The sequence below is a fragment of the Lontra canadensis genome, unplaced genomic scaffold (assembly GCF_010015895.1).
Source record: "Lontra canadensis isolate GAN:19392208 unplaced genomic scaffold, GSC_riverotter_1.0 scaffold58, whole genome shotgun sequence".
Taxonomy (NCBI): Eukaryota; Metazoa; Chordata; class Mammalia; order Carnivora; family Mustelidae; genus Lontra; species Lontra canadensis.
The window spans coordinates 8,823,636-8,835,674 of NW_022631052.1; the positions used below are offsets into that span (position 1 = coordinate 8,823,636).

At 43.8% G+C, this 12,039-nt stretch overlaps 1 protein-coding gene across 3 annotated transcripts in view; it reads right to left on the reverse strand.

Annotated features, from left to right (window-relative positions):
• The window catches only part of ANAPC5 (anaphase promoting complex subunit 5), a 42,309-nt gene that overhangs the window by 8,207 nt on the left and 22,063 nt on the right, over positions 1-12,039 (reverse strand). For all 3 annotated transcript variants that reach the window (XM_032876339.1, XM_032876338.1, XM_032876340.1), the window contains 6 exons: positions 11,640-11,721; positions 10,925-11,014; positions 7,606-7,787; positions 6,393-6,528; positions 2,953-3,027; positions 129-250 (listed from right to left, as the gene is read on the reverse strand). In XM_032876339.1, coding sequence (XP_032732230.1) covers positions 129-250; positions 2,953-3,027; positions 6,393-6,528; positions 7,606-7,787; positions 10,925-11,014; positions 11,640-11,721 — 687 coding nt within the window. The remainder of the gene's footprint in view (positions 1-128; positions 251-2,952; positions 3,028-6,392; positions 6,529-7,605; positions 7,788-10,924; positions 11,015-11,639; positions 11,722-12,039) is intronic.

Genomic DNA, 12,039 nt, shown 5'->3' on the forward strand with positions numbered 1-12,039 from the left:
TTGGTAATAAATACGTAAGAAGTCTTTTCCTAAGCTAAAGTTAATAAATTAATTTTAATTAAACAAATAAGAATAAAGGCATTTGAGAATTACTTCATCCTGGGGTTGGAGTTTTCAAAGTCTCTTACCTGTATACTCCCTCTATGCTATTAAGAGCTGTGATTCCTGTAACAAGTGAATCAGCCAAATGGTATTTGCCATCATTCATTGCTCTGTCAAACTGTATTTTTTGATCACACAACATCCATAACTAACAAGAAAAAAAAAATTAAGAACAAAATGGCAAGTGTTCACCTCATTATTTAACAAAAATATAAAAATATTTCAGCTTGCTTATTAGCAAATATCCTTAAAATTCATACACTTTTTTTGAGACTTAAAAAAAATTTTGTAAATATTTCAAGGATGTGAAAAAGCACGAATAATAAAAAACAGGTCTGCTAATCACCAACTTCGTCAAATCACAACAATTTTGCTTTATTTGCCTTAGACAGTATCATGCACTACTGAAGTTCTTTGCAAATTCCATTCCCCTCTTTCTTTATCCAAAGTAACTGATTTAATGTTTATAATTCCCATTCTTGTTTTTATGCTTTTACAGCATATATTCTTACCCTTAATATATAGTATGATCCCGTATGATTTTTTTCCAATTAAAAATTAGAAGGATTTGGGGCGCCTGGGTGGCTCAGTGGGTTAAAGCCTCTGTCTTCAGCTCAGGTCATGATCCCAGGGTCCTGAGATGGAGCCCCAACTGGGCTCTCTGCTCCATGGGGAGCCTGCTTCCTCCTCTCTCTGCCTGCCTCTCTGCCTACTTGTGATCTTTGTCTGTCAAATAAGTAAATAAAATCTTTTAAAAAAAATTGGAAGGATTTGTGATTTCCAAGCTTTTGAGAAAGAGAAGTCCATGCAACGCAACAGAATGTTAATGAATTTACAACAAGGGGCGCCTGGATGGCTCAGATGGTTAAGCAACTGCCTTTGGCTCAAGTCATCATCCCGGGGTTCTGGGATCGAGTCCCACATTGGGCTCCCCCTGCTCTGTGGGGAGCCTGCTTCTCCCTCTCCCTCTGCCTGCTGCTCCCCTTGCTTGTGCTTTCTTTCTCTCTGTCAAATAAATAAATAAAATCTCCAAAAAATTAATTAGTTAATTTACAACAAGCCAAAGTAATTTTGTTACATAAATGAACCATTTATTATAGGCTAGCAGTGTTTTAAACGGTAGCGCTTCTACCCAGTTTCACTTTCAATTCCTTCAGAAGTGGTGCTGTAGGTCCGGGCCGGCCCCCCACCCCGCCCCAGGCTGTGGTTTTCATGTAGGAACCTCAGTGTCAGATCCCCACAGCTCAGCATCTGGATTTTGCCACCGAAGGAGCAAGTGTACTTGGGGTGCTGGCTTATTTCAGTTCTGTTCACCATTTTCCTGCAGGAGGCACCCTAACAGGTCTGGTATTTACGGGTGGTTCCAGCCTTCTTGCTGCATTTAGCCCTGTCACCACAAATAGGTCTAAGCCCAGAGAGCAACCTTGTACATTTTAAATTTTGTACTAAGCAAATACTGTCCTACAGTATGTATCCTTTGACAACTTTTTGCTTTTAAGCTCAACATTTTTCTGGGACTCACACGGGTTCATACAAGTAGCTCTAGCTTACCCTTTGCACTGATGAATAGTTTCCAACTACATGAGTAAGCGACAACTCATCTAGTCTCTGTTGTTGAGTATCTAGGTAGGAGCAACTTTTCAGTCTTCCGAACAAGGCTGCAACCAACATCCTCATACATCTCCCCTGGGGAGAGAGTTGATCTCAGGTCTACAGTAAGCAGTGGGAATGTGGTTGTAGGACATACGTCCCTTCATTGTAATGTGCCCATTCGTTCTCCCCTCCCAGATGCACGTGGTTCCTTGTCCTCACCAACACTCGGCGCTGTCAGGTGTTTTACCTTTGGCCATTCTGATGGGTATGCAATATCTCATTATTGTTTTCACTTGTATTTCCCTGACTGCCAGTCGGGAAGAGCATCTTGTTATATATCTATCGGCCATATGTTTTTTCTGTGAACTGTGAATTAATTTGTCATTAAAAAAAAAAAAAAAACAACCACCAGCTAGGACTATAACCAAAACTGTTCCATCGCATTAGCACTGCCACAGAACCACACTACTTTCTTCCCACATCACCCGCTTTCCCCTATCTTCTATTTTGTTTGTGTGCCACCTTTGCAGCTGGGTACTCTGAGTTCAGAACACAGGCTGCTGAAAGCAGCAATGAGACCCCAGCACATTGAGACCCCACACACGCAGATGGGTACCCACAGCCTATCCCAACAGCCCCTGGGAGTGGCAGCCTCAGGGACCAGCAGTAGGAGATTCCCAGGCCATGGTCTCTTATGGTTTCAAATTCTCGAATCCATAGCTGACTAAACTTGGTAACGGAAAGAAGAAAGGACCGGTTTAACAGCTTTCTCAGCCCCATTAGAGACAGGTATCAGTGCACTAAAGAACAGGGGGCCTGAGAGTGCTTTAAAAAATTAAATCCCCTCTGGGGACAACATTTTTCCAAAAGGTCATTTAATTCTGGGAGGAAAAGATTAGAGTTGCCAAGTAAGGGACACAACACCAAACTGAGACCTAATTCTTCATCTGTCCGTGGACATGAGCAATCCATACAGTTAGAGATATAAGGAATACTAGCTAAAACCATAAAGACAGGAAAAAAAAGTTCCCTAAATAAATCTTTAAACCTTTTATCAGAGTTTATTTCTCTGCCCTCTTGAACAGAGCTTAGAGAGTCTGGTATGCGCCTATGTTCACCTCAGTGCACAGAGGACACCAGAAAGGAACCAAGACCCAAGAAACTGAGTGGAGACTCTAAAATATTCTGCTTTGACAACAATACAGTAAAAACGGTCTCTTCGGAAATAAATCCAATGCCATGCAAAAGGCAGATTACCTGGGCATGCTGACTATTAGGCGGGAATCGTTCCTTCAAGTGCTTTAACACTTCCGAAGCCGCAGCGAAACAGCCCTAAGCAGAAACACACGAGTTGGTGAGCACACCTGTGTAGAAACTGCACCTGCTACGCCACTCACAGGCTGTCACTGTGATTCACCTGTTCGTGGTGCTGCACCCGGGAAGGTGCGAGCCACAGACTCCCATACATCGAGGGGTCATTTTTTTTAGGTTCTAGCATATCTTATTTGTTCATTAAAATTGTTTTGGAATTACACATGTAATGTATGTTCACTCTAGGAAAACAACTTCAAAATAAATATAAACAATAAGAAAAATAACCTCCTAGTGTGGAATAGTTTGGTTGTTTCTAATTTCTTCCATTTTAAGAATGCTCCATTGAACATCTCGGTGAATATAGCTTCACACTGTCCACCTGTCCAGTCATTTCCTCAGGATAAGACCTCTGAAGTAAAACTGGCTGGTCAAATGCTGGCATTCCAAAGCCCTCTGATATAAATTACCAAATTACCCTCCAGAAACGTGCTAAGAACTTTCACATCAGCTCTCTATGCCTTTCTCCCACCACAAACTTAAGGATTGCCTATGTGACAGGTGAAACTAGTATGTCACTGTATTAATTTGAATTTCTTTAATGACTAGATTGAAAAATTTTTCGTGTATTTGGGTCATTTGTGTTTTTTATGTGAATACATGTTCATGCCTTTTTTTTATACCCTTATGTCATTGGAATGTTTCTGGACTCCGAAAGCTTTTCAATTTGTCCCAGTCCTTTTTTACAAGGTGAAATGTCTTCCATCTACATAGAAGTTCAATTAGATTGCAAGTGAACTTTTATTTGAAGTGGAAATTACAATGAATTGTACTAAAAGGTCAATAATCTTTTTATTCTTATGATTTTTAAATGACCAATCTTGCCAATTATTCTCATGACTGCCATAGTGAGTTGGGCATGAGGATGGAGATGGGTTGTCAAACCTTTTAGGCCAAGTAGAGAGATACACACTGCATCCCCCCATTCCTACTGTGACCTGCACCTCCTGAGGCTGGGAGAGGAATGATACCAGATGGTCTAGAATTACACAAGAAGAACAAGGGGGCTGGCTGTCTTAGTGCTCCCTCTGGGTTTCAGGAGGGAGGTCAGAAACAGCAATTCAGAACTTATAACTTCTTTGTAGGTTCGCTCATGCCCCAGTCACTGCCACATCAAAGTGCAGCACCCAGTTTATCTGGAGATCAATTTCAGAACACAAACCGAAGCACTCACAAAGGAAATAAAGAAACAAATGGAGATACATGATAAAGATGCCTTCTCCACCACGGGTCAAGCTTAATTTTCCAGGGGTCTATCTAACCTGAACAATTAAAAATGTGACAATCATCAGCCATGTGGTATAGCTAATCGTTGATGTACTAGCCCTAGAAAGGTCTTACGAAGGCAAGTTGAGGAAAGGGGGAAAGGGACTAAATTGAAACAGAGAGGCCACTGCCTATCTCCTAGCAGTGCGATTCTTCTTCTTTTTTTTTTTTTTAAGATTTTATTTATTTATTTGACAGACAGAGGTCGCAAGTAGGCAGAGCGGTAGGCAGAGAGAGAGGGGGAAGCAGGCTTCCCACAGAGCAGAGAGCCCGATGCGGGGCTCGATCCCAGAACCCCGAGATCATGACCCGAGCTGAAGGCAGAGGCCCAACCCACTGAGCCACCCAGGTGCCCCAGCAGTACAATTCTTAAGGGTTCCCAACATATCCTGGCCACTGGAGCCAGGCAATGATGGGGTCAGCAGCTTCTTCACATAAGCCAGGGATATAAGGAGATGAAGACGGAAATACTAATCCAAATCCAAACAGCAGGAAAAATCTCCCAGGAAACATCATAGAATTCTAATAACTGGCCTCAGAGAAAGTTTCAAGGCTTGAGCATTGAGTCACGACCGAAATTTCTGTAAAGCAGTTTTTCAGTCCAGCAGGAAAAAAAAAAAAAATCATTTCTACCCTACATAACTCAAACAGAGCTTGAAGAGAAGTTATCCAGTTTAAGGCTGGGGTCAGTGGGGAGAATTTGACTTTAAAAAGCCATATGGGGAAATTTAAATTGGGTGAATTGTATCACATGTGAATTTTATCTCAATGAAGTTGTTGGGGAGAGAGAAGCCACACAAGGCTCACACCAAATACCTAACTGAAGGTTCACTGACTCATCCATTACCAAATGCTCCACTTAAGCATGGTTAACAGGAAAGCAGAAGAGGAGATGTCAGAGGTTCCATTAAGAGGGGGGAAAAAACCCAAGAAAATGATGAACGTGCAGATTCCTCAGGGAAAGCAAACAGCAAGTGCAGCTGGCTGCTGCTCTGACGTCAGGAAGCGTGGGCAATGCCTCCCAGGTGCAGGAAGAGGGCAGCTAATAAAGGTGCAAGTGGGACCCAGCCAGACCCCATCCATCCCCTTTGTCTCCACAGATGCCCAAAGGATTGTCAAATGCTAAAATACATTTAGTGGAAGGAAGTCTTTAGAGACTTCTGGAAGGGGTCGACACCATCCAACAACCTTTAGGCCGCAGATTAGGGAATACTGACTGCCGACGCCTGGGTGGCTCGTTCTGTTGAATGTCTACCTTTGGCTCAGGTCATGGTCTCAGGGTCCTGGGATTGAGTCCCACATCGGGCTCCCGGCTCATCAGAGATCCTGCTTCTCCCTCTCCCTCTGCCTGCCTCTCCCCCTGCTTCTGCTCTCTCTCTCAAGTTCTGGCAAATAAATAAATAAAATCTTAAAAAAAAAAATGATACAACCTAACAATAATCTAACAGTAAGGGAGAGCAGAGAAGTGGAGAAAAGATATATGATCAGGAAATGCACTTATAGCCAAGGCAGTGTTTAGTGAGACAGAGGGTAAGCTTCCTGACTTTTCTTCCATGAAAGAAGACATTTTAGAGCATTAGAGCAAAGGAGAGAGAAAGCCTAGAGCAGCAGGAGAGACCCTTTAATCAATCCCCTACAAAGAGAATCATGTAAAATGACTTGGGCTATAAGTGAAGGTTACATTCAATTCCCACTGTCCCTTTTTGGAGTCAATCAAACTTGTGCTGTAGACTTAACATTAACTGGTGTGGCCTTCCCATCTCCTATAAACATAGCTAGCTCCACTACCTGAAATTTCAAAGCCTCTTTTATATTCCATTTGCTACATGGAAATAGCTGATATCTTATTTCCTTTGTCAATGCAAAGAGATGCAAAGTTCAACAACTGTGTAGACTCCACACCCCATCCATTTCCACCGATGGGATCTCACCCTTTCAGCGCCCCCTGCATCCAACCAGGCCTGACCCAGACACATCCGGTGCTTTTCTCAAGGAGCAGGGGGGAGAGGTGGGGGAGCCTCCATCGCTCCCAGAGCGCGCAGGCCCAGCTACCTGCCTACCTGCTCTGCGTGCAACTCTGCAAGATGGCAGAGGGCGACAGCAAATGACTCTGTGTTGTTCTGCTGCACACCCGCGCTCACAGACTCCAGGCTGTTCATGCTCAGCAACATCTGGGCCTGCTGCAGGGCCATGGTGCTGGGTGGGGAGACAGACAGGAACTCCCTTCAGTCAAGAGAACCAGGCTGCCCCCCAGCCACACCCCACAACTCTGTTGAGTGGAAATGGAAGGACAGGAAGTCCGTCTGCAGGCTCTGGCCTAGCGGGAGTGGCAGCCTCCCACTGCTGGCTCTCCCACCCTCAGCACCAGGAAAGCAGAAATGCACCCTGCATGTGTAGCCCCAAAGGAAACATGGGGTGGTTATGGCACAACTGGGAGTTCCAAGCTCCAGACCCCCTGACTGCCTCTAATTCCCCTGTGGTCACAAGTGTGTTAATCGGTTTTCACGGATAAATTCAGACCTGATGCCATCCTGGCACCAGCTGCTCTGGCAATGTACGCAGCGGCCGGTGTCTGCAGCTGTCTCAGAGCGCATCCTGCCAAAAAATGATCTCAAGTATACACAAACAAGACTGGTCAAGTAGGCACTTCCTTTCATTATTGAGTTCCTAGAAATAGACTGTCTAGGTAGAAGGTGGGGTAGGGACGGACTCCAGGATTAAAAACCTGGTTCAGAAAGGTACTTCCAAGCTAAAGGAGGCCAAATGGAAAATTAAACTTGAGGCCGGAGATGGTCCAGAAAACACACCTCGGCTAACAGGGAAGCGAAACCCGAGTGACTGTGGCCCTGCCTGCCGGGGACAGGAAGAGAGAGTCCGGTCTCAGATCACGGGGGCAGAGCGCTTGGAGTCACAGGACCTGAGTGTGAGTCTTGGCTCTGTCACTTGCTACTGACGTCTGTGATCTTGGGCAGATCAGATGTGTGAACCTTAGTTTTCACATCCTGGAATGGAGCCCACCCACCAGTTACCTCACGGGGCAGTTGGGAGGCACAAATAAGAATGAGCACAGGAAAGAATTTTACAAAGTCTGTGCAAAGTACAGAAATGTTTTAAAACTATAAGCATTTTCTTTAATCCCCTGCACGAACAACTTTCATCAAAGGGGAAAATGACTTGTCTGTTTGGCCTTTCAGAGAATCAGTTTGCTAGCTTCTGCTCACCTCTGGAAGGATTCCTGCCCCTATGGCCTTGAAAATTGGCTTGAAGACCCACCTGCGGCCATAGAGTCTCCAGATGGCTGTTTTCTGTGCAATGCTGATATCGATGAGCTCTGACAGGCTGTGTTTCCAGTGTAGGAGGTCAGAGTCCTTCAGGGCATCCATCAGTTTGTTTGCTGTCTTCCCAGCAAAAGCCCTCTGCTGAACTAGGGACTGTATTCCCAGGGAGGCGAGGTACTAAGGGGATAGACATACCCCATGACTCCTCAAGGTACAAATTACATGACACAATTGTTCACTTTTCTGAAATCTGGCATATTTCACATTTCAGCACATGCAAACAGACAGCATTATTTAAAAAGAAATTACCTATATCCTGACTCTAACCCATACGAGATGTATTCCTGAAAACCTGGGGCTGGAATAGAGGCAGGAGGTATGCTGAGAAGAGCCAGGGCTTTGACATAAAATGGGCCTGGACTTAAACACACTCTCTGCCACTTATATTGTGAGTCAAGGCCGGTTAGCTTCCTAACCAAGCCTCAGTTGCTTCATCTGTAAAATGGGCAGAAACTCTATCATTAAAGAATTATTGTAAGAATTAAAATAAAACAGTATTTGGGGCACCTCTGTGGCTCCGTGTGTTAAGCATCTGTCTTCAGCTCAGGTCATGATCGAGTTCTGGGATGGAGCCCCGTGTGGGGCTCTGCTCCGTGAGAAGCCTGCTTCTCCCTCTCCCTCTGCCCCTCCCCCAGCTCATGCAAGTGAGCCCTCTCAAATAAATAAATAAAGTCTTAAATAAATAAATAAATAAATACAGAACAAAACAGTATGTGTCAAACAGTGTTGGACACATTATGGAGTGGGAGTTGTGGTTTTTTTTTAAAGATTTTATTTATTTATTTGTCAGAGAGAGAGAGAGCGCACAAGCAAAGGAAGCAGTAGGCAAAGGGAGAGCGAGAAGCAGGCTCCCTGCTGAGCAAGGAGCCCAACTTGGGGCTGGATCCCAGGACCTGGGGATCATGACCTGAGCCGAAGGCAGACGTTTAATGGACTGAGCCACCCACTCTCCCCCAGAGTAGAGTATTTTTTATTTCCCTTTTTAATTTTTTTAAGATTTTATTTTAAGATTTTATTTATTTGACCGAGAGAAAGAACACAAACAGGGGGAGCAGCAGGCAGTGAGAGAGGGAGAAGCAGACTCCTTGCTGAGCAGAGAGCCCGACACAGGGCTCGATCCCAGGGCCCTGGGATCATGACCTGAGCCGAAGGCAGATGCTTAACCAACTGAGGAACCCAGGTGCCCCCTTAGCTGAGTCTTTTAAGTTGTGCTTTCACCTTTGAAAACTGTATCAGAAGTTAATGAAAAGATAAGTATGCTCATAATAGTCATCCTTTAAAAATCTTCCTACTTCAGGGGCACCTGGCTGGCTCAGTTGGTACATGTGACTCTTGATCCCGGGGTTGTAAAGTTAGAGCCCCACATTGGGTGTAGAGAGTACTTAAAAATAAAATCATGGGGCACCTGGGTGAGAGAGAGAGAGAGAGAGTGAGTGCACAAGCAGATCACAGTCAAATCAAGATCCCTGCTCAGCGGGAGACTGCTTTTCCCTCTCCCTCTGCTTGTGTACTCACTCTCTCGCTCTCAAACACATAGACAAAATCTTAAAAAAAAAAGAGTCTGCTTAGGGGCACCTGGGTGACTCAGTCCGTTAAGTGTCTTATTCTTGGTTTCAGCTCAGGATGTGATCTCAGGGTCATGAGAGCTGAGCCCTGTATCAGGATCTACACTCAGCAGGGAATCTGCTGGAAGATTCTCTCTCCTTCTCTCTCTGCCCCTCCCCCAGTAAAATAAACAAATAAATCATTTAAAAAAAAAAAGTCAGCTTAAATCCAAAACAAAAATTGTACTTACAAAGTCTATCATTTATTTTAAGGGACAACTTACTTTTGTCCTTATAATCAATTCTGTACATGTAAGTTTCCTTTCTCAAAAATGAATCAAATGAACAGTTCACAGATTTAAAAAGCATATAAAACATGTTGACTGTACCTCAATTTTTTTTAAGTAGGCGCCTCACCCAGGATGGAGCCCAACATGGGGCTTGAACTCACAACCCTGAGAGATCAAGACCTGAGCTGAGATCAAGAGTCAGATGCTAAACCGACTGAGCCACCAGGCATCGCTTCCATTTTTAAAAAGCATATACAATAGGATATTACATATATTACTTTCAGTTTTCCTGGACCTTGCTGCAAACTTTATGAGACAGAATGCTTAAGGAGTCCCACTGCCTATGGTGCAGTTTTTTAGAGGATGTTTTTGAGACAGAATACAGTTCTGACAGCAACAGTAATCTAGACTCTGACAGTCATTACTACTATATATGTGACAACTGAGCCCTTTCACTGCCCCTCAGTATTTGTCACCAAGGACTATAATTTAGGTCCTTCTCTGTCACTTAAATTAAGAAAAGACAAACGTACCTGTGAGGTTTACTCGTTCTTGGCTTTGTTTACTTTTAAAACCAGATTAGCAAACTGGTTCTGTAATGGGCCAGGTAGTAAATAATTTAGGTTTGAAGGTCACATTTGCTTGTTGGTTTTTTCCCCCAACTATTTAAAAATATAAAACCCATTCATAGCTTGAGGGCCATATATAAGCAGGCAGCAAGCCAGATTTGGCCCATGGGCTTTAAAGTTTCCCAATCCCTGGTTTAAAAATAATCTTTTCCTGGGGTGCCCAGGTGGCTCATTCATTAAGTGTCTCCCTTGGGCTCAGGTCATGATCCCAGGGTCTTGGGATCGAGCCCCACATCAGGGTCCCTGCTGGGTGGGAAGCTTGCTTCTCCCTCTCCTGCTCCCCCTGCTTGTATTCCCTCTCTCACTGTCTCTGTGTCAAATAAATAGATAAAATCTTTGAATAAAAAAAAATAAGCCTTTCTTGAATTTTTTCTAAGTAAATATGTCTAAGTCAATGTTGATCAATAAACTAAACAAGGATCTCATAGAATTGGTCAATGGAATAGATGTTAGATGTTAAGATAAAGGGAGCAGGAGCGCCTGGGTGGCTCAGCGGGTTAAAGTCTCTGCCTTCGGCTCAGGTGATGATCTCAGGGTCCTGGGATTGAGCCCCCATCAGGTTCTCTGCTTCGAGGGGAGACTGCTTCCTCCTCTCTCTCCACCTGCCTCTCTGCCTACTTGTGATCTCTATCAAATAAATAAATTAATTAAAAAAAAAAAAGATAAAGGGAGCAACGAGAAACCTATTAGACAGAATTTAGTGGCTTGAATAACAGTTAAGGTCATATGAAACTACCAAGAATGAAACCACACCATTTATTTAAATAATCTCACAGGAAGATGAGCCTTACCGGTAACCCAAAATGTACTGCCTTCTTCACAGAGTGTTCTAGCAGGACATAGCTATCAGATCTCTTCTGCCCCAGCACATAAAGCCAGCTCTGGTAAGAGAAATCATCAAAATATATTCTAACAACAATAACGGTTAACGTTCTATTGAAATATCAGCATGGCTTTAAGAACGATTTAACAAGGGACAAGATAAATCCTCTAAACTACTCTTTCACGAAGTATGAACCTAAATGAAAACCACTGAACACATTAAAACTCAGACTGAGCTAAACAGTCATTGATTTTCACCTCTGACAGCAATGAGTGGCAAGTGTTCCATAAAAAAACCATGAAGCTCCCATATGGCCTTTGAGAAATCGAGATTCTCAGGGAATGTTCAATGAATTCCGTGTTCTCCTTGTGCTTGGTGTTCATGCTTTCACAGGACAATGTCTCCTCCAGCTACCAGGTGTCACATACACCTTTTTGTTAATACCAATGTTTAAGGTGGTAGCTTTGGATTAAAATTTTAGATAAGAAATGCCCCCAAAGCAAAACAGAGATCATGGATTAAAAAAGAGAATAACGATGGGTTGCCTTTTCTGACTTCTGCTAACTAGTTTCCCTTCACTGCTAAGGGCCTTCCAACTGCAAAACAACCCAATTTAAATGACGCCATTCGAAGGCCAACTCAATCCACAGGCAGAACTCCTGAGACAGGAGGGGGCAGCTCACCAAGCAATGCTGGAGACACACATGATCGTTGGACTCCTGGGCAATCCTAATGGCCTCCTGCAGGGCGAGCTCTGCCTGCTGACTAGAGAAAGACCGAACATTAATAACTCATTAACAATCACAAACATGTCCAAGCAACGTAACAGCAAGGCATCTGTACAGTAATTCATCCGAATAGAAGCCTCTGGGTTGGAAGTTGTAACAACGAGCTTATTCCGTCAGAGGAACTTCCCTCCCCCAGCAGTAAGGAACATTCATAGTAGAGATACAGAACAGGTCCTTTCTTTTTTTTTTTTTTAAAGATTTTATTTATTTATTCGACAGAGAGAGATCACAAGTAGGCAGAGAGGCAGGCAGAGAGAGAGAGGAGGAAGCAGGCTCCCCACCAAGGAGAGAGCCC